Source organism: Falco peregrinus, chromosome 3 (assembly GCF_023634155.1).
Source record: "Falco peregrinus isolate bFalPer1 chromosome 3, bFalPer1.pri, whole genome shotgun sequence".
Taxonomy (NCBI): Eukaryota; Metazoa; Chordata; class Aves; order Falconiformes; family Falconidae; genus Falco; species Falco peregrinus.
The window spans coordinates 78,277,274-78,300,127 of record NC_073723.1 but is presented as its reverse complement, the minus strand read 5'-3'; the positions used below and the strand labels follow the sequence as shown (position 1 = coordinate 78,300,127).

Sequence of the window (22,854 nt, the reverse complement as noted above, 5' to 3'; positions counted from 1 at the left end):
TGATACCAAGCACAGCACAATGTGCTTCTGTGTTAATGCTTATTTTCAGGCTTTGGTTGATTTTGGTTGTTGTTGGGTTTTTTTGTTCCTTCAGCATAGCCTTCGATTTATCTATTAGCTGTGTCTTTGAGGGGGGCGGGGTTGGAGGTGGGGAGTGAGAACGTTGTGTTCCTGGGCTATAAGCTATAACAAAGAAAGCCTGAGTTTCTTCAGACTGCCTTCAATAAAACTCCGCAAAGGGAAGAGGTTGCGGGGAGCCTGGAGGGGACAGAGACTACATAACCTTGTACACATTGTTCAGCTCTAGGGACCATTAAGGCAGAGAGCATATTTTTGGTGCTTTGAGTTCTTGTGGAAAGTCACTGTTTTCAAAGTGGTGTCTTGGTTTTAAAATCACCTAGCTGTGACTAGGTTAGGTATGTATTAGGTATCATGCCTAGCATCTTACAGACTTTGTCCCTGCCTTAAGCAAAACTTGTGGATGGGTCCCTGGATTATCATTTCCTACTTGTGTGTTGGTGTTTGTGTCTCTTCATCTTAGAGTAGCTATGTAATATCTGCAAGACAAGTTTGACTGGCACTCATCTCATTTCTTTCTTTTTTTTTTTTTTTTTTTTTGATTTATTTAAAAAAGAGAGAGGTTAATCCACTAGTTCTAAAACCTTTGCCTACATTTCATTTTGATGCCCTAGTGGTTCTCTATCCAGAAACTGCACATTCATAGTTGTCTTAAACAGACATCCATTTTAAGGGGCTATAAATACTTTCATGTCATACTTTAGTTGAAGTAACTGAGCAAAACCTGTGCCCTAGTAGATGCTCATTGGTTGCCATGACTGATGATATACTTTACAAAGATTTGTGGGGGGTTTGGCTTTTATTTATTTTTTTGGTGGGTGTGTTACCCTGTAGTAGTAATCCACTTTAAAGATGAAAATAAACACAGTGATTGTTTTGAAATTTGTTTTGACTGCTATAAAGTGTTTGTTTAAATAGTTGTAATCTGGTACTCTTATCATGGAACTGAAGTAACCCAGCAATAACCTTCAGGTTAGCTGAATATATCTGATCCTTCAGCATTAGCTGAAACCCTTCCTCCCTGCTGCAGGATAAATATTTGCCTTTCATTGAATGGAATAATTTCTTCTGTGCTACTAAAAAAAAACCATGCTGGCTTCTGCAACCTTGTTTATTTAAAAGCCTCCCTATGAATCATTTTTCTTAATTTACTTCTACTATTGCATTGACACTAAATTTGCATGTGTGTGTAGGAGGGAACGTGAGCTTTTCCACATCATCCCATGTCCAGTTCACACAAAAATGAACACTGAGCATTTCAGCATCTGTCTGATGTTCTTAGCTTTATAAGGATGTCATCTGTGTGTAGCTGATGTTTTCCTGTTTTAATTAATATTCCAGTGGAGTGGAAATTTTCCTTTTCTATCTTTTAAGAAAGATTTAGCTAGCAGGTACTACCTTTTTTCATGTACAGAGTATATGTTCTCTAACAATACTAAGAAACAAGTGCCACTGTTGCTTTGGTTGAAAAAGAACACACCTAATTCCTGCCTGTGAGCTTATCTCTCTCCTCTGATCTGAATCTGATCCACTTTCTGGGGATAGTCCAGGATTTTTCATGGATGTGCCTTCAGCACATGGGTGTATGCTCATCTTACCAGAAAAGAGCATATACATAAAAAGCTAAGGTCCTTTAAGCATAGCTGTCTTCTATAATCATGTTTTTAAGTAAATGCTAGTGCTTATGGAAGATATATCATTACTGGCTCTGGAAATTGAGGTATCACAGTTCTGTTGCCTGGTTTATTTGTCAGCTGTTAAATTGACATTTCTGTTTTAATTCTAAAGCTGCTTGGTTTTCAGGATTTTTTTTTGCAGACAACTAGTCCTTCCAGGGTAAGGTGCAGTAAATTTTTTTGTGAGGGAGTCATCATACATCCTAATTTTATGAAGGCTATTATATGCAGGCTTAATTTAGGGTGTTTTCATATTTATCATTAATCTAGTTGTATGGGGATCAATTTTTCCCAATAATGGATTAGAAAAATACCTTGCACAGCAGTAAGAAATCCAGAGGACTGTATTTTAATTTATTACTGCTCACCTGTAGTATTCAATATATGGTTCACTTGACAGTTCTACATTTTCTACACAGAAGCTCAGCATTTTCAAAAATAGGTGCCTAAAATTAGAATAGTAAGTCCCTGTTCAGTTCCAAACTTCAGCTGGCTCTAGAGAAATAGACAGTACAGTAAAAGTAGATTCGGGCCTTTAGTTACCAATTCAGTATCCTAGTCTGATAAATACTGATTGCAAAAATTCTGAATGGTGAGGAAGTGAACAGTGTTCACTGCTGAAGATTTGATATCAAGACTTTAGACTGTAGGTTCAGGGTTATAAACACGAGATGTGAAAAGGGGATGGTGAGATCTCAAGGAAAATATCCAGGAAGTGTTGCTCACCTGACAAGTGTTAGTTTTAGGGCCCTGGTGATCCTGTGTTATAAAGTGGTCCTTAAACATGAGCTAACAGTCTTGATTCTGGATGCTTTTTTTGTTTTCAGCTTTTCTTTCTGTTCAGTGCAATTATAACTCACTGGTTCCCAGTTCAACTCGTATTGATTAAACTCGTGTCCTTACTACCATGCTGTCGTCTGAATGAATAAATTCTCAAAGAACTCTTTCAAATTTATGAGATCCACCATATTATAAAAGTATTTCACTTACAATTTTGGGCATTTCAAGGCAGTTGAGGAGAGCGAGGAATTTGATGTCATCAATCTGGAAAGCTGGTAGGAGCTTAAAACACAGTGATAATGGGGGCACTGTTGTTCATATAAGTAATACTCATGCTGTCAGCATTGTAGGATGCGTTGTCCTCTCCTTAGAGAACTGTGATCCCACAGAGCTTCACGAGTTATTTCCCAAATGTCATTGCTGTAGTACTGCCACACACAGATGTTTGCCCTTCACAGGCAATATAGCAAAGCTAGTCTTGAGCTGCTCGCTAGTAAGGAGAAGGGATGATATGAATGCTCCCTAGTCAATTAGTGAATTCTTTTTTTTTTCTGTTTTTTTTGGTATACCAATATATATATATGTGTGTGTGGAAGTTGAGAGATATCTCTGTAGGGGTGGTATATTTTTGTGGAGGGGCCAGGGAGATGGAGAGATGACAACTGAGATAGTTAAGTCACTATGATACCTTAGGAATGTTTGAAAATGTTTATCTTTTAGTTGTTTGCCAGAGTATTGGAAAACTTCCAGGTTCTGCCATTCTCCTGATTATTCTCTAACTCCATTAAAAGCAACAAATTTTGGTTTGACCCTTTGCATCTCACTTGATGAGTTCATGATCTCACATTGTAAATATTCATATTCTTATGACATGGAAACAATTCTAAATGGAAAAAAATGCACAAAGCATCCCTTCAGAACTAGAGAAAAGAGAACTAGATTTCAGGAAAATGCAAGGAATATGAGTGCCTTACAAACGTTATTACTGTTTGTATGTTGTTATTTTGAGGGTTTTTTGTGTGGAGCGTAACATAATGTCTACATCGTTAAATCAAGTGGAGAATGGGATCAACTGCGAATGCAAAAGAAATCCAGAGAAAGATAATTCTCTAAATCTTCCATGAGTCTGTTGGTTTGGGGAGGAACAAGCATAAATGGGAGAGAGACACGGCAGACATTGTAGCCTTTTTGTTTGTTTGTTTGTTTGTTTAATATCATTGTTTGGTTTTTTTGCTTAAGTGGTTTGTAGGTTATGGAGGCTTTGTGTGTGACTTACAGCTCTCTGCCAGAATTACTACTGAATCAAAGCCTGCTTTGAACATACTAATGGCTCTTTAATGAAATAATTCATGTACTGGTATCCAATAACTTGAATATTGCTATTTGCAGATAGTCCTGAACTGATTTGGTATTTCTGTTATTTCTAACTTAATGGTTCACCCTGTCCTGTTTTCCAGTTGAGCTATAGGTTGCTTAACAGGAGTGGGTTTTTTGTGTTAATTTAGCAAGTGTGATGTCCAGTGCCAGCTGTCCCGTGCCAGCAGAGCGTGTAGTGTCCTTTGAGCCAAATGGACACAGCTTAATGACTAATGAGCTGAACATTGATATTACCATTAATGTTTTCCATTAATGTCTCTGCAGGTTGGGCAGCAGCAAATGGAAAGTCAAGCTCAATAAAAAACAATGGTATCTCTGGGGTCTTAAAAATTAATAGTAAAAAGTGTAAATAGGGGAGAGGATAAATTTTTTGTATTGGTAGTTACCTTTGCACAAACACATACTTAGCAGGAATTTTTAGATGGCTTTTGTCAAACCTAGGGGAGTCAAACCCCTGCCTCATTGTTTTCCTTCCATTTCTAACTTCATTGCACTTCTTTTTCTGGGGACTCATGTTGTTTTCTCTTCCACCTTCTCTCTTTCCATCCCACTGCATGCCTCTTTCCTTGGTCTGACCTCAGAGAGGAGGAAGAGTATGAAGAGGAGGAAGAAGAACAGCCAGTCACAGAGCCCAATACTGAGGATGAGGGGGAGGAAGAGGCCAGTAGGCAGGTCAAAGCCAGGTACTGGGATTCAGCATCGTTCCTCCACCTTTTCCTCAGGCTCTGGCACAAACTCACCAGCACAGTGTGCACGGCATCGACCTTTTCACTCATGTCCCTAGATCACCTGTTAAAGCCACCCACCAAGAAAATCCTTTTGCATTTAAACCGCTTGTTAATATGTGTGTTAATGGAAACATGTTTGAATATATAAACTCAATGCACTAAAAACTGTCTGCACTCACTCCCTTTGTACAAAATGAGTAATGCTCACAAATCCTAAAAAAATTTAGCAGAAAGCGTAACTTCTAACCATGACTTAGGTTTATATTTTTAGTTAAGGCAATGGTGAAACATTGCAGTGCTTTCCTTAGAATGTTTCTTGGTTTCTTAGGTTTTCGTTCCTATTTTCATGATACCACCTTATTAGCAGTCTCTGTAACTATGAGAAAGATTGACATTTATTGAAAGCTGCCTATGATTTCTATCAATTTTTTCATGTTTTAATAGAAAAGAACTACTTCAAGGCAAAGCTGATGGATATAGGTATATCATTTTATACATACCTGCCCATCTGTGTATACATGGATATAAACAAACCACCTATCACAACAACATTATCATGCAAATTTTATACTTATTTCTGAGGTACATATGGATTTAGCATCTGGTAACTTTGTCCTAATACATTGGAAGAAAGTATGTTTTTTCTTCCAGACAGACATTTGATTTGGGTTAAATTGTTTGGCATTGCAACTCAGCAAATGAGATCAGGTTTTTTTGTTTTTTTTTTAAATAAACCACATTCATGCAGACACTGTACAGCAGGGAAGGAAAAAAGGAAACTGTTTAATGTGCAAATTCCAAAGAAAATACTGTACTGTTGTTATTAATATATTCCAGTCTGCAGATCTTGCCAATGGCTGCCTGAAATTTCAAAATTAAGTGATAATTTCCTCAAATTCAATTCTTAAAAGTCAAAGCTAAGACTACAAGTTATTAGTAAATTGCTTGAATATACTAAATACTGTCAAAAAAACCCCAAGGAAGAGCCATGTAAAGGGTGTGATGTGTTATTAGGTCATCGGTCTTTTAAAATAATAGTCAGTTTGAGATAACTGGGAGATATTCCCATGGCTTTTCCAAATACTGCATTTCACTGTCACTGTAGCGTAACAAAAATTATCTGCACTCTGGCATTTTGTGTTAGCTGCTGTCAGGACAGGTAAGACTAGCCTGGCTTCAGTGACTGCTGCCATGCACATCTGGTGACACAGATGAAGGTTTCCAAATTGCCCACTGTGCTTCTCTTGTGAGAACAATTACCTGGTATATGCCTGATGATTATCTTCATAATATCCTAACATATATAACATTTATTATATTTTTGTTGCATATGCTGTGGCAAACCTACACTCTTCAGATAAGGGCCATGTTTTGCATGCCTGTAGATGGATTTCAGAGGTGGTCTCAGGAGAATGGAATCAGCCACCGGCTGAATGATCCAGCCCAAAACACATGCAAAATGTTTGTGCTGGAGATACTAGTGAAAACAGATATCCCAGAGTGCAGATTCCATGGCTTTTCACCTGCCTTGCTCCTTTCGTCACTCACTAACACCTGCCTTCACTAGAGCACAGCAGAGGTGTTTTCTATTGCACTTGACACCACTTTCTATTGCACTTGACACCACTCTGCAAGTCTCCATGTAACACCAACATGGTATGATGACATTTCATAAGTGCCTTCAAATGTAGACAAGCAATCTGTTAAGGTGTTACTTCTGAAATCATTCTATACTTTAATTTTGAGAGAACAATGCTGATTATTTTTTTTATTTTCATCTTTGGTGGATCAGCTTTTTTAAATAAAAAGATCAGATCACCAGGGAGGATGATAGCTGGCTTTCAAGAGGCCATACATATGTATGTCATACAGATATAAGATGTAAATCATACAGATTGTATCTTGAAGCATCTGTAGTCTGTGGACCATGTTATCCAGCATGTTGAGACTGCTTTGTACTTCTCTGACAGTGCTTGCAACCTAACTTGAAATAATTTAAAATTGCTCACAAAATATTTGTGAAAAGGTTCATGACAATTACTTTTGAAGCCTGGGGGTTAAATTTCTTTCTTTCCTTTAAAGGTGAGTTGCTTTCATTCCTCAGTATTCCCAATCCCAAAAAGAATCCCACTGAGATACAAAGATATGAGTTCTCTTGCTTTATTTTAATAAAATTATGATTGTCTTAATTTGGGAAGGTTTTGTTTGTCTGACTCTTCTTGACTTTATTTTTTTTTTCTTCCAAGCAGTACTGTCTATTGATCTCTCTCTTCCCCATTTTTCTCTCCTACCCTTCCCTTTTTCACAATGTTTTCCTCCTGCAGTGGGGTCCCAGGCATACGGGAGGCTGTGAATGAAAACCTCTCTTGGTGTTCTGATTCTTCAGCCACCTCCAGTGCCATTTCTCCAGCTGAAAGGCCTCTCTCCTGCTCTAGAGCAAAGAACTCTTCTAGCAGCTCCTCTTCTGTGCCTGATTCATCTGTCTGTCATCATAATTCTGTCCTATCATCACCATCTTCACCTGCGGCAGCATTACTAAGCTCTTCCCAAAATTCATCAGCATCTATTACTCCAAAGGCATCTCCAACGGTGGAGAAATTACCTTATGTACCACATACTCCTTTTCACCTCTTCTCATATGACTTTGAAGAGTCTCCAGCATCTGCAAAAGAAAAGGAAGCAGAAGTGATGAGGGAAAACAGGTAGATTTTATAAAGCTGACATTAATTTTTAGATAAATGAATAACATCTTTCAAGAGTTTTGTAGTAGTAATAGTGCACTCTTTGTGGTGTATTGTATCCAGAACCTAGTGTATTAGTTTTAGTCCTGTAAGCCTGTATTATGATTTGATTGATATTCTCCCCTTGCCTTTGTTGTCTTCAGTTCATCTCACTTTTCTTCAAGGTCTCTAGTTAATAAGTATCCTGGCCTCCTCTATGCAGTAGGTAAATAACCTGTGATCCGGGAGATCAGAGAAAGAAGCACTGTTTTGCTTTCATTTACAGCAATGTAATTTGCTGGCATGATTTCATGAAAATTAATGGAACTCTTCAGCTATAAAACCAAGAGAAATCAGGTTAGCATTTGGAATTCAGGGGTGAAATCCAGGCTCCTAAGACTGAACTGATAAATCCTGAATTTGTTGTTAGATTACAGTGCATATCCCTGTCATGCAATCTCAACACATGCTTGTAATAAGGGTAGATTAAACCCTATAAAGAGAATATAGCACTCAGAATAGACAGTTTTTCCTCCACAACATCTGCTAAGTTCAGTTGCCACTTATGCATTTCTCTTAGATTTTAATTTTCATTTTAAATTTCCCCATCCCACCCATTTAAAAAAAAAAATGTTTTGTCTCAATGTGTTTTCAAATAAAGTAGTATGACAATAGGTAGCACTAAAAACAATACTAGAGAATCTGCTTGAAAAGAGGTTGATGATTTTTAGCTGCCTCTTCCAGTCATCAGTGTTCTTTGAATTAGGTGCTGAAAATGTACACATATATTATGAGCATATTTATTTCTTCCTTTCTCCAGCAGTTCTTCTGAATTTCTTCATGTGAACAAATATTTTCATTCCTTTGATCCTTTTAATTTTCGATCTTTCTCTTCTAATAGGTGGGTGGTTTTCTTCGCTTTTGCATTTCACTGAAAAGCCTGTAAATCCAAGTAGCTGTTGACAAGGAACTTAGTTCACATATCTTTCCTTACCTGCAGCTTGAACACTGAGATTCCTCTAAATTTACATTTTCCTGCATAGGTGCAATTTTCCCTTAGGCCTCTCACACTTATTTATTGCGCTATCATTGCAGTTGCTGTTAGAGTTATACTTTTTAGAGAGTAGATTCCTAAATACCTCCTGTTCCTGCAATACCTCCTGTTCCAGAAATACCTCCTGTTCCTGCAATACTTAGTATTTCTGCAGTGATTCTTTTTTCCTCTGACCATTCTTGTGCTTCTGGTTACCACATAGGATCAAGGGTGTGGTGCCAGGAAGGATTGTGCTGGGTTTGTTTGGAGAAAAAGGAGAACAAAGCTTGCACGGTTTGGGCTATAATGTGTTCATAAAAGAGGTAAATGCCTGGGGTTTCTTCAGAGTAATGACTGCTGGGACAAGGCCGTTGCATCTGCATTGGTATGTGGGACAAGAATGGATAATTGAAGTAATAGCCACTACAGAGGAAGGTTAGAAAGCTAAACATTGTGTTAAGGATACAGACTTACCCTGGTGTGCTGGTTTTGCCTTGCTACTCTTCCAGAATCTCTGTCTCCCTCCAAATTTGATATGTAGGGATGCCATGTCCAGGCCAGTCCCTCTGAATTTGATTTTGTTAATACTTGTAGGTCTGAGTCTATTGAAGGTGTATTCTCTCCATTTTAGTGAGAGTTATTTTTGTACTAATTGAAATTCCTTGGTCTGAAAAAGGATTCTGTTCTGTCACCTTTTTCACCGTGCAGAGGAGAAGAAAAGCAAGTGTAAGGGTTGATGAGTATCTCCTTTCAGTTGATTGAAATGGAAATGCAGGTTTCTGTTACTGTCAGGAACATAATGAGGTCCGAGTTGTTCTCAGTACAACAAATTTTCCTGATCACTCACTCAGTATGGGCACAGACAGAACATCTTCTGAGCTGAGCCTGCCAGAGAGAACACCCATGCAAGATTTGTGCTACCAGGGAACATGGCGCTCCACCAGTCCACTGTCTCCAGTTTCCAGGGCAAGAATGCCAGCAAGGCAGTTATTTCCTACAAAATTCCTTTAGTAGCTTAGAAATGTGTGTGTTGGCATTTTTTTCCAAACTTGTTCCCCTGTTCCTGGGCAGGCACCATAGTGTCTCAAAAATAGATGGTCGTGGTGGAGTCTTTTCTAAAACATAAACCTGGAATTGTTGCCAAAGGGGCATGTTCTCTAAAGCATGATCCCTTCCATTATAACAACCCCTAACTGAAATCTGTTCTGATTTTAACACGGGCCTTGGCAGGCAGCAATGCTGTTGTACCCTAAGGAATGAAGCTTGACACTTTGAATGAAATTTTGCATGGCTAGATGAGTGTGCTAAATGGAGCTGAAGGAAACCAACCAGCCTTTTCAAATAAAATTGCTGAGTGAAACTACTGAGTGCTGATGTGTGTGAGAGAAGTAGCAGAGAAAAGATAGGGAGGGTATATTATATCTTATGAATGAAAATATGGAAAATTATGTTGCCTTATTTCCTGAAGTGAATTTTGTTGTTTTGATGAGTTGCCCTTGCAGAGTACTTACATAAAGAGCATCATATGCTTTCCACGTGGGAAGATGGTATTGTCGTGAACAGAAATGTTAACATTTTCCCACATCAGGAATCTCTCCTTGATGTGCTGTTTAAGTACGACGGATAAAAGGCACAGCAAAGCAACACAAATGTCTTTTCTATTCAGTACAAGAGCCAGGATGAAAACGTTGCTACAAGGGACTCTGGGCAGGTGGCCATTCCAGAAGTCCTGGAAACAATTTCTCTTTGATCAGCAAGCTGACATTGAAGTCAAGCAGGTTTTGTGTTTCTTTTAATGGTGGGAATGGCCGATAGAAATTTCTAAAGCCATGCTTCCAGGGACATATCTTTTTAACCACTGTGATGACTTTTTACAGGCATTGTATGAAATGGCTCATAAGCGATGACTTATGTTGGGGGAGGGGAACGAAAATACTGTGTGCTTGAATTGAAAAGAATGTTGATGCTTTCCATTTATACTGCAAACATTCACAAATCATGGATGTCCATGTTCACATCATGCCTTGGGAACACTACTGTTTTCCTTACTTTCACTAGATATGAACACTGCTAACTTGGACTGGTTTGATTCCTTTTCTAATAGCTAGGTGTTGGCTTCCAAAACAGCTACTGCATTTAGGTAACTGAACAGTGATTTAAGTATTCCTGTTCTGAGTTGTCACTTGGGAAGACCATTCTAATCTTTCATTATTTACCATACCAGTAGCTCACTGTTTGAATAAAGTATGGCCATATCATGTTTGATATTAAAATGAGATGATAGGTTGCATATTTTGAAGCTGGGATTACAACAATATATTTAGAAGGTGGATGTTTGAGATGTTCTGTGTATGGGATCACTGCCACCCCCTAAATGAGGGTTTACTGTTGCATGCTGGCTTGCTGATGGATTCTTTCTGTCTCTCCCTTTCTCCTACTTTCCTTCCCATTTCTTCAGATACAATAGCTATGGCAGCAGCTCTTACTCTTCTCCACGACCTTACTCTGGTGTGAGTGCCCCTACAACACCAACTTCTCGTTATGGGACAACTCTCTCACCACCTCAAGAGACCAAATCTGACAGGTTTGTAAATTAATCAGTGTTTTGACAACAGTTGCTTTATAGAGACAGGATGAAGGAGATAAGTGTAAGCTGTTGTGAATGGGTACTGGAAATATCTTCTAGCCAGATCTTTTCTAATGTTGGAAAGAAAACAAAGAAAAATCTAGACTTGTGCACTTCCCACTCATTCTCAAACCTTTTTCTGACTTTGTGTTAAATGCTGGATGCATTTCCATCCCACTTCTGCTTCTTCCACTGAAATGGCTAAAACATTGTTGCTTCACAACTCTGCTGTTCTAAGTATCAAAAGCTGATCAAAGCACATATTACGTATTTCCATTTTTTTAAAATAATTTTAGACAGTTCTATTTTCACTTCTGTCATCTTAAATCAACTATAAAATCTTGGAAATGTGCTTAGCTTAGAATTTCCTAGGGCATAATTTTTTCCTTCCTTGAAAATGCATGATGCATCTCATTGTATTTCATCAAAGGAAAAATGTTTCTTGCTGTAGGTAAAGCAAACTCATAAGAATCTACTAGTTATACCAGTTACCAGCTCACTTTAAAAAAACAAGGAAGGGGCGGGCGTGGGAATAGGGAACCCCACACCACCACCAAAGAACCAGTATTTTGAGCAATCAGAATACTCTCTTGAATTATGTAAGGTACTAGGGGAAGAAAAGATAGGAAAATATTACGGCTATATGAAGGAAATTCTTCCTGGCAAGAGATTTGGACCAGCAGAAGTTAACTGACTGTTACAACCTGAAAGTAAATGACAGCCTCAAAGGATGTCATGCTGAGTTTAAAGAGGAAAGGTGTAAGTTTTTAATTAATTTAATGTAACAATAATATAATTACATAATTTCCAATTAGGCCACATGGGCTTTGGGTTGCTTGTTGCCCAGTTGTCCTCCTAATTCATAAAACTTCTATTGCCACCCTTTTTTTCAACTGAAGACTTTTTCAGGATAATTTGTCTGTATTCCAATTACTTTTTATTGCTTTTTTTAATATTTCTATATGTGTATAGAAATACATGTATATAAGTTTGTGTGTGCATGTATCTATGATTGAACCTACCTAATGCCTCACATCCTTTCCAGTCTACTACTTGGAATGACTCAAGTTAGGTTCTTCCAGCATGCATGTATTTCTAGCCATGAGGTACTGATTTCATCCTTTTTTCAAAATGAGTAATTACATTAAGCGTATCTTTGGAGAAAGGCATTGTTTTTCATTTGCTCGTCTTCCTAGAGTAACTTCCCTTGATTTGTCTTTCCTGATCTGAATTAAATTATTGCTGAGTGAAACCTTAATAAAAAACTCTAAATCAGCATTTTTACCCCCTTTTACCTCAGCAAAACGGTTGCCAGATAAGCAAGAATTAAAAGTATCCCTCTGCTTTTGAAGTTTTACATTTCCAAGCCCCTTCTGTTCTGAGCTTCTGATTGCTACTGCAGCAAAGAAACCCCAAAGTGGTCAAACACTGAGATGACTAAAGTTCACTGGGTCCGTCCTGCGAAAGGTTGATTGCACTGGCCCAGCTCCAGTAAAGGAAGCAAGTTTTCTCTGCAGCATGCACGTAAGTGCATTGCTGGTTTGGAGCCAAAATGCCTTGGCCCCACAGGATGAAGCTGTAAAATTCACAGATTCATGGCGAGTCAGGCCAAAGGGAAGCTCTGTAATAATCTGTTGTGACTTGTAATGGGTCTCACAGAAGCTAAATTAAAGACCCCTGTACGTTCACGTTTTCAATTGGCAGTGCATGACTTCTCCTGGAAAACATTCCAGTATTTATCATCACTGCTAGGAAAATATTTTATATTTTGAAGCCAGTTTGTCTAGCAGCATCTTCCAGCCATTACACGTCTTCCTGCTTTTCTCTGTAAAACTGGAAAGTACTCTGCTTTCAACTATCAGATCTCCTTACATGTTCTAAGTGTCTGAATACAATGCTCAGAGTTGCATATCTCTATTTCCTTCAGGTTACATTTACAGCTTTCCACCTCACATGATAAAAATATCTCTACTCTTGTTTAAATTTGCAGCTTGCTACTCATGGTAGTTGAATTCACCGGGATTTCTGCATTTTTATATTTGAGGGATGTTACAGCCTGGTGCTTTTTGTATGCTAGTCTCTGAGAAGTGTGAAAAATGTGTGTATGCCACAGCTGCATGTTGCCGGAAGAATAGATGCAGTTGTTTCTGGAAGAATAATTAAATTTACAGGTTCAGATGCCATTTTGCATCAAGTCTTGGGTTTTTTGAGTGCACTGCCATTGCAGATGTATAGTTCAGCAAGCTCTAATGGAGTGACTGCTCTGAAGAAGGGCAGAAGCCTGCTTTTATTTCATTGTCCTGAAAAACATGCGTTACAGAAATGCGCATGCAGAGATCAATGAACAGAATTTGCTCATTGGAGAGTAGGCTGTTTAGTGCATGATGCAATGCTCTGTGCTAATTAGTAAGTGGAAAGTATTGTGGAAGTTTTCATAGTTCTTCTATCAGTGGTGTTTGCCTTAGAATATGTAAACATTATTTCCTTCTCCTGATGGTAAAAGTTTACACAGATTCAGACACCTAAAAAAAAAGCTAAAAGATGAGGAGGGAGAGGAAGACACTTGATAAGAAGCAGATGCATATCTGTGGTTAGCTCCAAGGTAAGTTTTCTGCTTTCAGTTTAGGATTATAGTTATTCAAAGCCTCCACAGAAAGATTCCTGTCTTTTATCATGCAGGGAAGAGCTTCAGATGCAGTTCCTGGTACTGTTTATCTGACCTTCGAGAATGAGGAGGAAGGAAGAAGCAGCATTTAGAGCAGTGCCCAACAAAATGATTCATGCTCCATTCAGTTACCCTGACAAGCCTTTCAAACCCTTGACTGCATTTTGCTTATGTAAACAAGAGCTACAACTTAGGTGGAAAGAAGCAGTGTGGCTGACATTTTGATATTCATGCTTTTTAAACCCTCTTTGACAAAGAATCCAAAAAAGCAGTATAATTCAGTGCAAAAGTAACTAGTTCTGTTCTTTGAAACCCACATAATGTATATATTTCTGATTGTACAGCAGAAGAAAAGGCTTACTTTACTGTTTCTAGGTTTCTAAATTCAGCTGCAGCCTTTTGCCAACTTCTTGCAATACTGTTGTTCTCTCTCATTTCTCTGGATCCCCTGTGGAGAGCCATATTTCTGAAGTGCGTATTGCAGCCATGGGAATCCTGGAGGGCAAATTGCAGGGCACTTTCTGTTCAGCCCTTCATTGGGAGAGAAGAAGGGGTATACTGGTTTGCTCAAATCTCTGCTTGTGAAAGTTGCTTCTAATGTCTAAGAAGTATAACCCAGTGCTCCTGTTTTCCACTGCCAATGACTGCTTTGCTCTGTAAATGTACTCTCCCACTCTTCACAACTTAAATCACCAATTAACTCTTTCACCCAGTTCCTAAAGGAAAAAAAACCCCTGTCAGTCTGGATTTCTTAACCTCATAAATTTTGGTAGCAAAAGGGAAGAGCAAGACATAGCTGGAGCATTCCAGGGAGAAAAGCATTTTTCTGTACCTCCAAGTTGCTGCCTTGCCTGGGGGAAGAAGGTGGTATAGGACTCTTATGTGTCTCCATGACTTGTGCTCACACCTAGGATATTCCTGTTTAGCCAAAGACTGTTTTCTCAGACTCTGAATCTAAGATAGTCACTCAATTTGAAAGCTTCAGCCTGGAATCTGTAGCTGAACAGCAGACTTATTACTTGCAAAGCTTCACACCCCCTTACAGTGTGTTTTTGGTGGTGCAGTGTATGTGTTGTTGATCGTGGCCATAGTTAGAGAAGACCCTGAAGGAGTCTAACTTCTAAGGCAAGAGCTTCTGAATTCAGCACCAACTTTAATTAATTTCATTGCCAGAAAAATATTCTGCTGGTGTGGTTGCCAAGGTAGGTTTCTTCTAATGCATTTGCCAGGAGGCGGTTCCCACTGGGCTTGAGAGTTAAACAGTAGCACAGTTAGCCTAGTTCAAAAAGCCTTCTTCTCGGGCCACTGTGTGCCGAGGGAGCAAGAGTTCACGGTCCCCATTCTCTTACCTCTGTTAAATCAAATGCCAGAAAGTTCAGCTTGCAAACCTCCACTTCTGGATCCTCTTGGCCATGCACTGTGTACTTAGTCTCCAGCTCTGGCTGGTTCCTCTGAAGTTCTTCCAAATCTCCAAGATTGGTAGGGGCCTGCTATGGTGTCTGCAACTTATTCCTGTTTGATGCACTCTCTAACTTTTCCAGACCATTAGAAAATGGACTAAATAAAGATGAAATATGTTTCACAATCCTTAATCTGTTTCCTGTCTTACTTGCTTTATGATCTATGGCAGTATGTTGCCTTAGGCTCCAGTGATGCAGGGCCTTGAGTGTTGAGTGTTCATCTCCATGTTCTTATATGTCTTTTAAAGGAGATGTACCTTCAAGCATTTATTTCTACAACAGGTGCACACAGACACTGAGATTAGCGTGACTAGGTTATAGGTGATTTTTTCTGCACTGATTTTAAAGACACTTTAAACACCATACCTGAAGCATAAACTTGAAGTGCAGCATAAGTCTGCAGATAATCTTCTTTTGAGTTTTATTCCCTCTCTAGGTGCCTGGAACAGTGATTTTCTGGCAATCTGGTACTTTTCTTTCAACTTTGTGTCTCTTAAAAGCAAAACAAAACAAAGAAAACCCACCTGCTTGAGAATGCTAAACAGCTTTTCAGTTAGACTTTCTACTAAAATTAAAGGTCCCTGTAATTGACAACACTAGGTAGGTGCCGCTGGATGAAGCTTCTTGGCAGGTTCTCTTTTTTTTCTTTTCTATTTTTTTTTCATTAGCCATTCATCACTAATCTGCACTCTGGAGTTACCTCACTCCAGCTGTTAAGCACTAAGGGAAACCAAGAAACCTATGAAACAAAACCCACTATACAGCCTACACAGTTGCTGCCCTCTCGAGAGCAACCTCTCTTTCCTTGGCTTTCTATTCCACTTCTACCATCTCCAGTGTGTCCTAATACACACTTCTGGGCTCTCAGACCAGAGACTGTGGCCATTTTTTTATGTGGTAAATGCCAGGCAGATCTTTCACTCTAAATAACATAATGAGGAAGGGATAGCTTGGTAGTTGATAATAGTGGCCCAGGGCAAAAGCCTCAACTTTATTGCTGAGATTTTAAGAGGAAAAGCGACCTTAGGAATTACTTGATGATTTACAATTTGGGAAGCAGTGGTGGCTTACACTGGCTTAGCTGCTTGTCAAACTACTGTGTAAGCAGTATTCTTGGTGCAGCTTTGGAGGCTTCACCATAGGGCATATGTTTAAACAGAAAATTGTGAGCTGGGTTACAGTTTCAGACTGCAACACGTTGCTGGCTGAGCATGCAGCGCCAGGTGCTGGTGCTCAGGGGAGATACGTACCTTTAGCTGGGATCTATGGAGCATGGGGGCTTTGCAAGCCATTCCTGGGCAATTGGTGACTTGCATGAGGATGAGAAGCTGCAGCCTGGAGAAAGGCAGAACCACAGTGTAAAACCTGTACACATCGAGCTGTGAGAGGAGTGCATATATAGAAAGTCCTTGCGCATTGCCCTGGCTCTGCACAGCGCTGCCCTGCTGCAGCTGGTTTTTGTGTAGTCCTTCAGGCCGGTTAAAAGTCCAATGTTAATCAGTTTTTCTCTTCATCATTCTCAAGTTTCTTTCTCAAAGGAAGCATTAGTCAGTAGTTTTATCTCTCAATTCTCTGTTTATTTTTGAGAGAAGTTTTGTAAAGATTCCTCAAGTAATGTTTAGTCTGTTTGCAAAATCTTATATCAACATGCTTTTGAATTTGCCATGTCATGTAGGGAGACATAACACACGGAGCGTTTAACTGTGAAAAGCAATATGGCTCTTGGCAGCTTTGCCTCCTCTTTTGTTTCTTTCTAAGATGGAAAGTGGATTTATTTTGTTAAAGCCAAGAGACATTTAGAGTTACTTAATGCCTGAGTAGGAGCTGCCGACTTTTGTTCCCTCTCTGTAGCATTCCCATGACTACTGGAGCAGGAGTACTTTGGAAAACTGGGTAATTAGTGCTTCCTTATTAATGTTATTAATGATTCTGACCCTTGTTATATTAAAGAAAATCCTGAATATTAACCTTATGACCTAAAGGGATTTCCTCTCATAAGTCATCTGTGATTTTTTTTATATAGTTCCTAAAAATATACATTTGTATTTAGTATTCTTGCTATAGATATTAATTTCCATATAGCAAATTTTAAAAATTCAACTAATGGAGGAAAGCACAGCCACAAAAGAGTATTTCAGAATTAACATGAATGAAGAACATTTGAAGTTGGTAGCTGCGAGTTTGGTGGAATAAAGTGGCTTAGAGTAAAACTGAAATATTTTCTTTAATTTTCAACAAGATTAGAGTAATTCAGGTGACATATTCCCCTTTGCGCTATATAGTCTGTGATGAAGTATTGTCAGAAAACTGAAAGTACTTGCAAAAAAGTGTGAGATATCTTTTGTCTCTCTGAGCTTGTGTTTTTAATAATGATTGCTAATTCACCGTGTGTCAAATGCAGAAGGTCAGGTTAGCTGAATTTTTATTCAGAAGAGTCGTGGCCTACAATCAATATTTTCATTTTGTGTCCTCTGCCCTGTACTTATAGATATATTTTTTTCCTTCTTTTTCTTTCTTTTTTCCCCCTAGTCTTTGCTTTTTCCTGTGTTCTTCCAACAAAATAGATACCTAATGACCTCTTTGGCCCCAAGTCCTGATGCAATGGTGTGGAGCTATATTCTAAAATCCCCAGACTTAGACTTACTCTTGTTGCGTGTTTTCTTTCTGGAATGAAAGTGTAACAATATAGCTTGTTTAGCTTTTTCTGGTTTTAACAGCAGGCAGAAGAAGGCTTTTCTTAATATTTTTATATTAGCAGTCCGTTTTTAATAGCCTTGTGTTCTCTACAAGACTAAGAATAGTAATCAGAGTAAGCATCCTTCTGGATTGTATTTATGGAATTGAACAAATGGTTGATATTACCAGCTGGTAATGTATGACACCAGCCTTACAATGATGGCATATATTAGCTATAACCTGCTTTCGTGAGTTATGCTTTCATAGAGTAATCACATGCTCTTTTCTGTTAAAATCTCTTGGCACCTTTGATTCAATGCCAGAATTTTTTTTAGCCTTTTCCTTACTTACCCATTTTTAAAAACACAGACTGTGACAGTGAGACTTAAATATTCCTGAGGTCTGAAGGTACTGTCACCCTCTAAACAGCACCAAAGCACCAACGTTACCTGGCAGCTGAGCCCACGCCTGTCCCGCCACCTTGTCTGGCCACTGCCGCTGCCATTTGCAATTCAAGTACGGGTTCAGAAAAAGGGAATGTTTACTTTAAACATTTTTACCAGGGGAACACAAAGACAAAAAAAAACAAGTTTTGTGGCAAACCAAACATAGACAAATCTCTTTTCAAATTGTTTAGAATATTTGAGGAATATCTCTTACCACTTGCTTTTCCTTCTGGCTGCTTTACAGGTTTGTACACCCTGAAAGTACCACCTGCTTCCTCCAGGTTTTGTTTATGCTCATGTAGTAAATCAAGGATGGAGTTTACTAGCTACTAAAATCTGCTTATTTACAGTTGCACTTCATGTTAAAAAGAGGATTGATGCACCCAAATACCAGCTGTGTTACAGTGTTTGATAGCAACAGTGAAGCTGTGAATGTATGAGGTTTCATAAAGGAAATGGTCTCAGCATATGATGTGAAGTGTGGTCTTCACCAAGGGCACGTGTCCAGTCGAGTGCACTGGACACCACAGCTTCTAACCACTAAGCGAGCATTAAGTCAGCAATATCAGTGCTGTTTCTTTGCCTGTCCTTTTCTAAATGTGACTGAAAACCCAAAACTTGACTATTTGTGTTTTAAGAAGTCATTGCCACACAAGGAGTCAGCTTCCCATATTCCTGTCTGTTTAATTATGACCTGTTTCAACAGAACCTTCTTGCAGCTTTGACTGTTAGTTTTGACCATTTCATGCAATAAACTGTTGTATGTAACATGGCAGGCCAGAACTGACTGTGTTTGGGACAAATTGATAGAATCAGGTATCTGTGTGCAGGCTGAGCCGTAGCTTGTAACTCAGCTGACGTGTAAACTCATAAAATAACCAGTGGGAAATACCAAGTTTTGGCTAGTTATTATTGATTTGATTCGTTTCCAGGAGGTGGCAAACTAATATGGAACATGGATACTCATTTTCAGTTTTGTCTTAAACATTGGCCTTTTTTTCTGACTGTTTGGCTGTAGATCTTTTATTTAGATTGTGAGGCAGCTGTTCATACATTGCATATTTTAGCCAAGTGAGCAATGCTAGCCAAACTCTGCTAGATCAAACCTCCAAACAAGGTGTTTCAGCATTTGGAGACATTTTACTACCAAGTTCAGGTTAAAATCCCATCTGCAGGACTGAGCTGCACATCTCCATGTGATTCCCCTGTAATCCCGTGGATAAGAATGTGTCTTTGCTGTGGAGCCCCAGAGCTTAGAGCTGAAGGTTTCCAACCTGCTAGATGCTGTGCAGACCTACAATCATTCTTCTGGTCTCTCAGCACCACCCCATCCTTCCCCTTAATTTTCTTTCAGGTTCTATGAAGTCATAACTTCCTTTCATTCCAAATGGAGTTTGCAGACTTCAGGGCAGGCAGCTGGATAGGATGGAATGGGATAGGATAGCAAGCTGAATACACAGAACAGATTGAGCTCAGACCTGATAGCAACAATTTTGCTATCCCTTCCAGTTTATTTTCAGGTGTCTTCACATGGAGGCAATGTCCTGTTTTCCCCTTCCGAGAGCAATTTCTGATGATATATCCAACCTTACTGCCATATTACTAGCTTTTGAATCTTAGTACAGTGGTGCTACTGTTTCTGCTGAGAGCTTTCTCTTGCAACATGCACTAAAAGGTCAGAAGGTAAAATAAATTTAAAATATGTTCAAGGAAAAAATCACCACACGTACTTGACTGTCAGAGTCTGAGATTATTTTTTTCTTTTCTTGGTGCTGAGGCATTTTTTTTTTCTGCTTTTCTTGGTGCTGAGGCATATTAGAGATTTTTATGGTTTTGAGCGTGATCCAGCATTGATACTGTAGCTCTGGAAGAATGCCAGCAGGGAGCCTTACAGAATATCAAGTTTTATACCATCTTATGTAATGTTTATGTGGGTGGGATAAGACATACTGAAATTCAGTTTATTGAAATTGTTGAAATTATATTCATACTGCCCTGATGCCAGTGAGACTGAAATGCCTGTTTTGCGGCATTCCTACTCACACATAGACATAGACACTCACGGAAGAAAGGTTTGTGTTAATGTTTTTGTCTTCTGCGCCTATTTTCACTGGTGAGCTGGTGCCATTACACTAAATGCCTACATTGTGCAGCTATAAGCATGTAAATAAATAAGGGAAAGGGTCTGAGTTCTTAAAAGTAATGAAAATTTATTCAGGTTTGCAGTGCTGGTTTGAGAACCTTCCTTTAGAAAGCGTTTAGTTTCTTTTCAGAAAAGGCAGTATCTATTTCTCTCATTAATCTTTTCACTGCAAAACTCATGTTACAACAATGCACAGAAACCATTCTACATAAGTTATGTCTTTTTGATTTTATCAGTATAATTCAATCATTGTGGATATATTTACATCTGTATAAAGCTACTCTGTACAATACAGATTTTTCCTGTCTTAAGAGACAGGAAGAAAGACATGTTTACACTGAGGTTACTCTATTACCATGTGGGAGTTTGGTGGTACCAATACCACCATGTTGGGGGAAAGATACGTGATAGGAGCCAGTCTCCTAGCCAATGTAGTACTTGCAGTAATAAAAATAAATAAAAAAATCTGTGTCAAGACCAAACTGTAAATGAATATAAATGTAGCATTTTTGAATTGTATTTGCTACCTGAAGCTGTTTAATCTAAAATAAATAAATAAATAAATAAATAAAATAATCATTTACATATCTGAGAACTCTTTACTGTAGAGGCTGTCATTTCTGACAAAAAATGTCCCAGTTTTTTGTCTGGGCATTTACTCACCGTATCTTATTCATCTTAACAGCCTTCTAAGCAACAGCTGGAAGTGTGATAGTCATTGCTGGTGGGACATTGAACCTTCATTACAGTGACCTACCATGGAGTGTCCAGTTCATAGCTATTGTCAGAGGACTGCAGAGAAGGTCCCCTTTCAGACTAATTCTTGCTTAGCCATAAAACAGGTTGTAGAAGACTGGGTTTGAGGTTTTTTGGGGGTTTTGTTCACTGTGGACAGAACAAGAACAAATGGGTCTAAACGGCAAAAAAAGAAAATTTAGGCTAGACAGCAGAGAAGCCTTTCGGGCTAGCAGGGGTAGTTAAGAACCAGATGGTTGTGGTACATCCATCATTAAGGATTTGTAAGGCAGGTCAGGCAAACAGTTTTCAAGAATGGTTTGAGAAGACTAAAACCTGCTCTGGGCAAGGAGAGAAGAATGGGTATTCTGTTCTCCTTCAGCCCCATTTCCTCGGATTTTTGAATAATGATTTTGATGGTATTTAATGATTATTATAACTAGCTGTGCTGTCCCTGTGTGTTTTACTCCTGTTTGCTCTTGCAGCATGTGCAGTAAGGAAATCATGATAACAGAATTTGTTAATGTATAAAGGAAAAACTATGCCCCTGTCTGGCAGAGCATTCAAATTCTGAAGGGCAGCTGGGACATGTTTTAATGGAGGACTTAGCAGACCTGGCTTAACAGTTGGACTTGATGGTCTTAAAGGTCTTTTCCAACCTAAATTAGTCTATAATTATATGATATTTTCTTTAACTTTTGTTTTTCTCTATACAGGATTCTCAGGTGTTTGTGACACATCTGTTTTTGAGACCTCATTGCATAACGTACTTGGAAATTGCTGGGAAAATAATCCAGCTTTTTTTTTTTTCTTTAAATTTTCAAAACTCCTTTACAGGATTCATTTTTTCAGTTAACATGATTAACAGTAAAAAAAAAAATCTATTTAGACAATATTGCAGTTAAAATACACTGCAGAATTCTTACACATACTTTATTTTATTTATACTTCAGAAATTTGGCAACTTAAGAAGACTACCCTATCTCTTGTTCTTCAGCTTGTCACAGCATCTAAAATCAATTTAGCAAGAAGATACTTAACCAGTGCTTTGAAGTATCCATACATAAATATTGCCTTGTCATTCTGTTGGTTGGGATTATGTTTCTTACTGAATGATTGCTACTCATTTTTTTGCCAGTATAATCAATAAAAGTGACACTGAGAAATCTGATCTTCCCTCTCTGCAGGCCAGCTTTGGGTGGTCTCCTTACATCATCTTTTCGGCAGCACCAGGAGTCCTTGGCAGCAGAAAGAGAAAGACGACGTCAGGAGAGAGAAGAAAGGTTGCAAAGGATAGAACGTGAAGAAAGAAACAAATTCAAGTAGGAACCAAATTTGTTCTCAATCTGTTACTTTAATGCATGATGGATTTGTAAATCATTGAGACATTCAATTGCAAAATAATTGAACTGATGAATAGTTTGTGCATCTCTTTAGACACCTTTCTTGATCTAAGTATCTTAAGAATTGATACATTAAACACATCGTGATGAATTTTGGCATTTAATAAACCAGCAATCTTTTTAAAGACAGCTATATATTCACCAATTATACTGTTTGGGTATCTGCAGAGGCCAGGTTTTATTAGCTAATATACTTCCTGACGTATAATCTCAGTGAGGCATGGGGTTTGAAGATTAAACAGTGGGAGGAAGGGACAGCACCGAGACATCTTTTTGTTTTTATGTTCTGCAAACTAAAAGTGTTTTGC

The 22,854-nt window shown here is 38.6% G+C and overlaps 1 protein-coding gene across 4 annotated transcripts in view; it reads left to right on the top strand.

Moving 5' to 3' along the window:
• FHOD3 (formin homology 2 domain containing 3) overlaps positions 1-22,854 on the top strand; it is a 417,107-nt gene that overhangs the window by 307,325 nt on the left and 86,928 nt on the right. For 3 of the 4 annotated variants that reach the window (XM_055800337.1, XM_055800338.1, XM_055800336.1), the window contains exons 11-14: positions 4,493-4,594; positions 6,964-7,341; positions 10,851-10,976; positions 22,331-22,465. In XM_055800337.1, coding sequence (XP_055656312.1) covers positions 4,493-4,594; positions 6,964-7,341; positions 10,851-10,976; positions 22,331-22,465 — 741 coding nt within the window. The remainder of the gene's footprint in view (positions 1-4,492; positions 4,595-6,963; positions 7,342-10,850; positions 10,977-22,330; positions 22,466-22,854) is intronic. The other variant, XM_055800339.1, reaches the window with a different exon arrangement.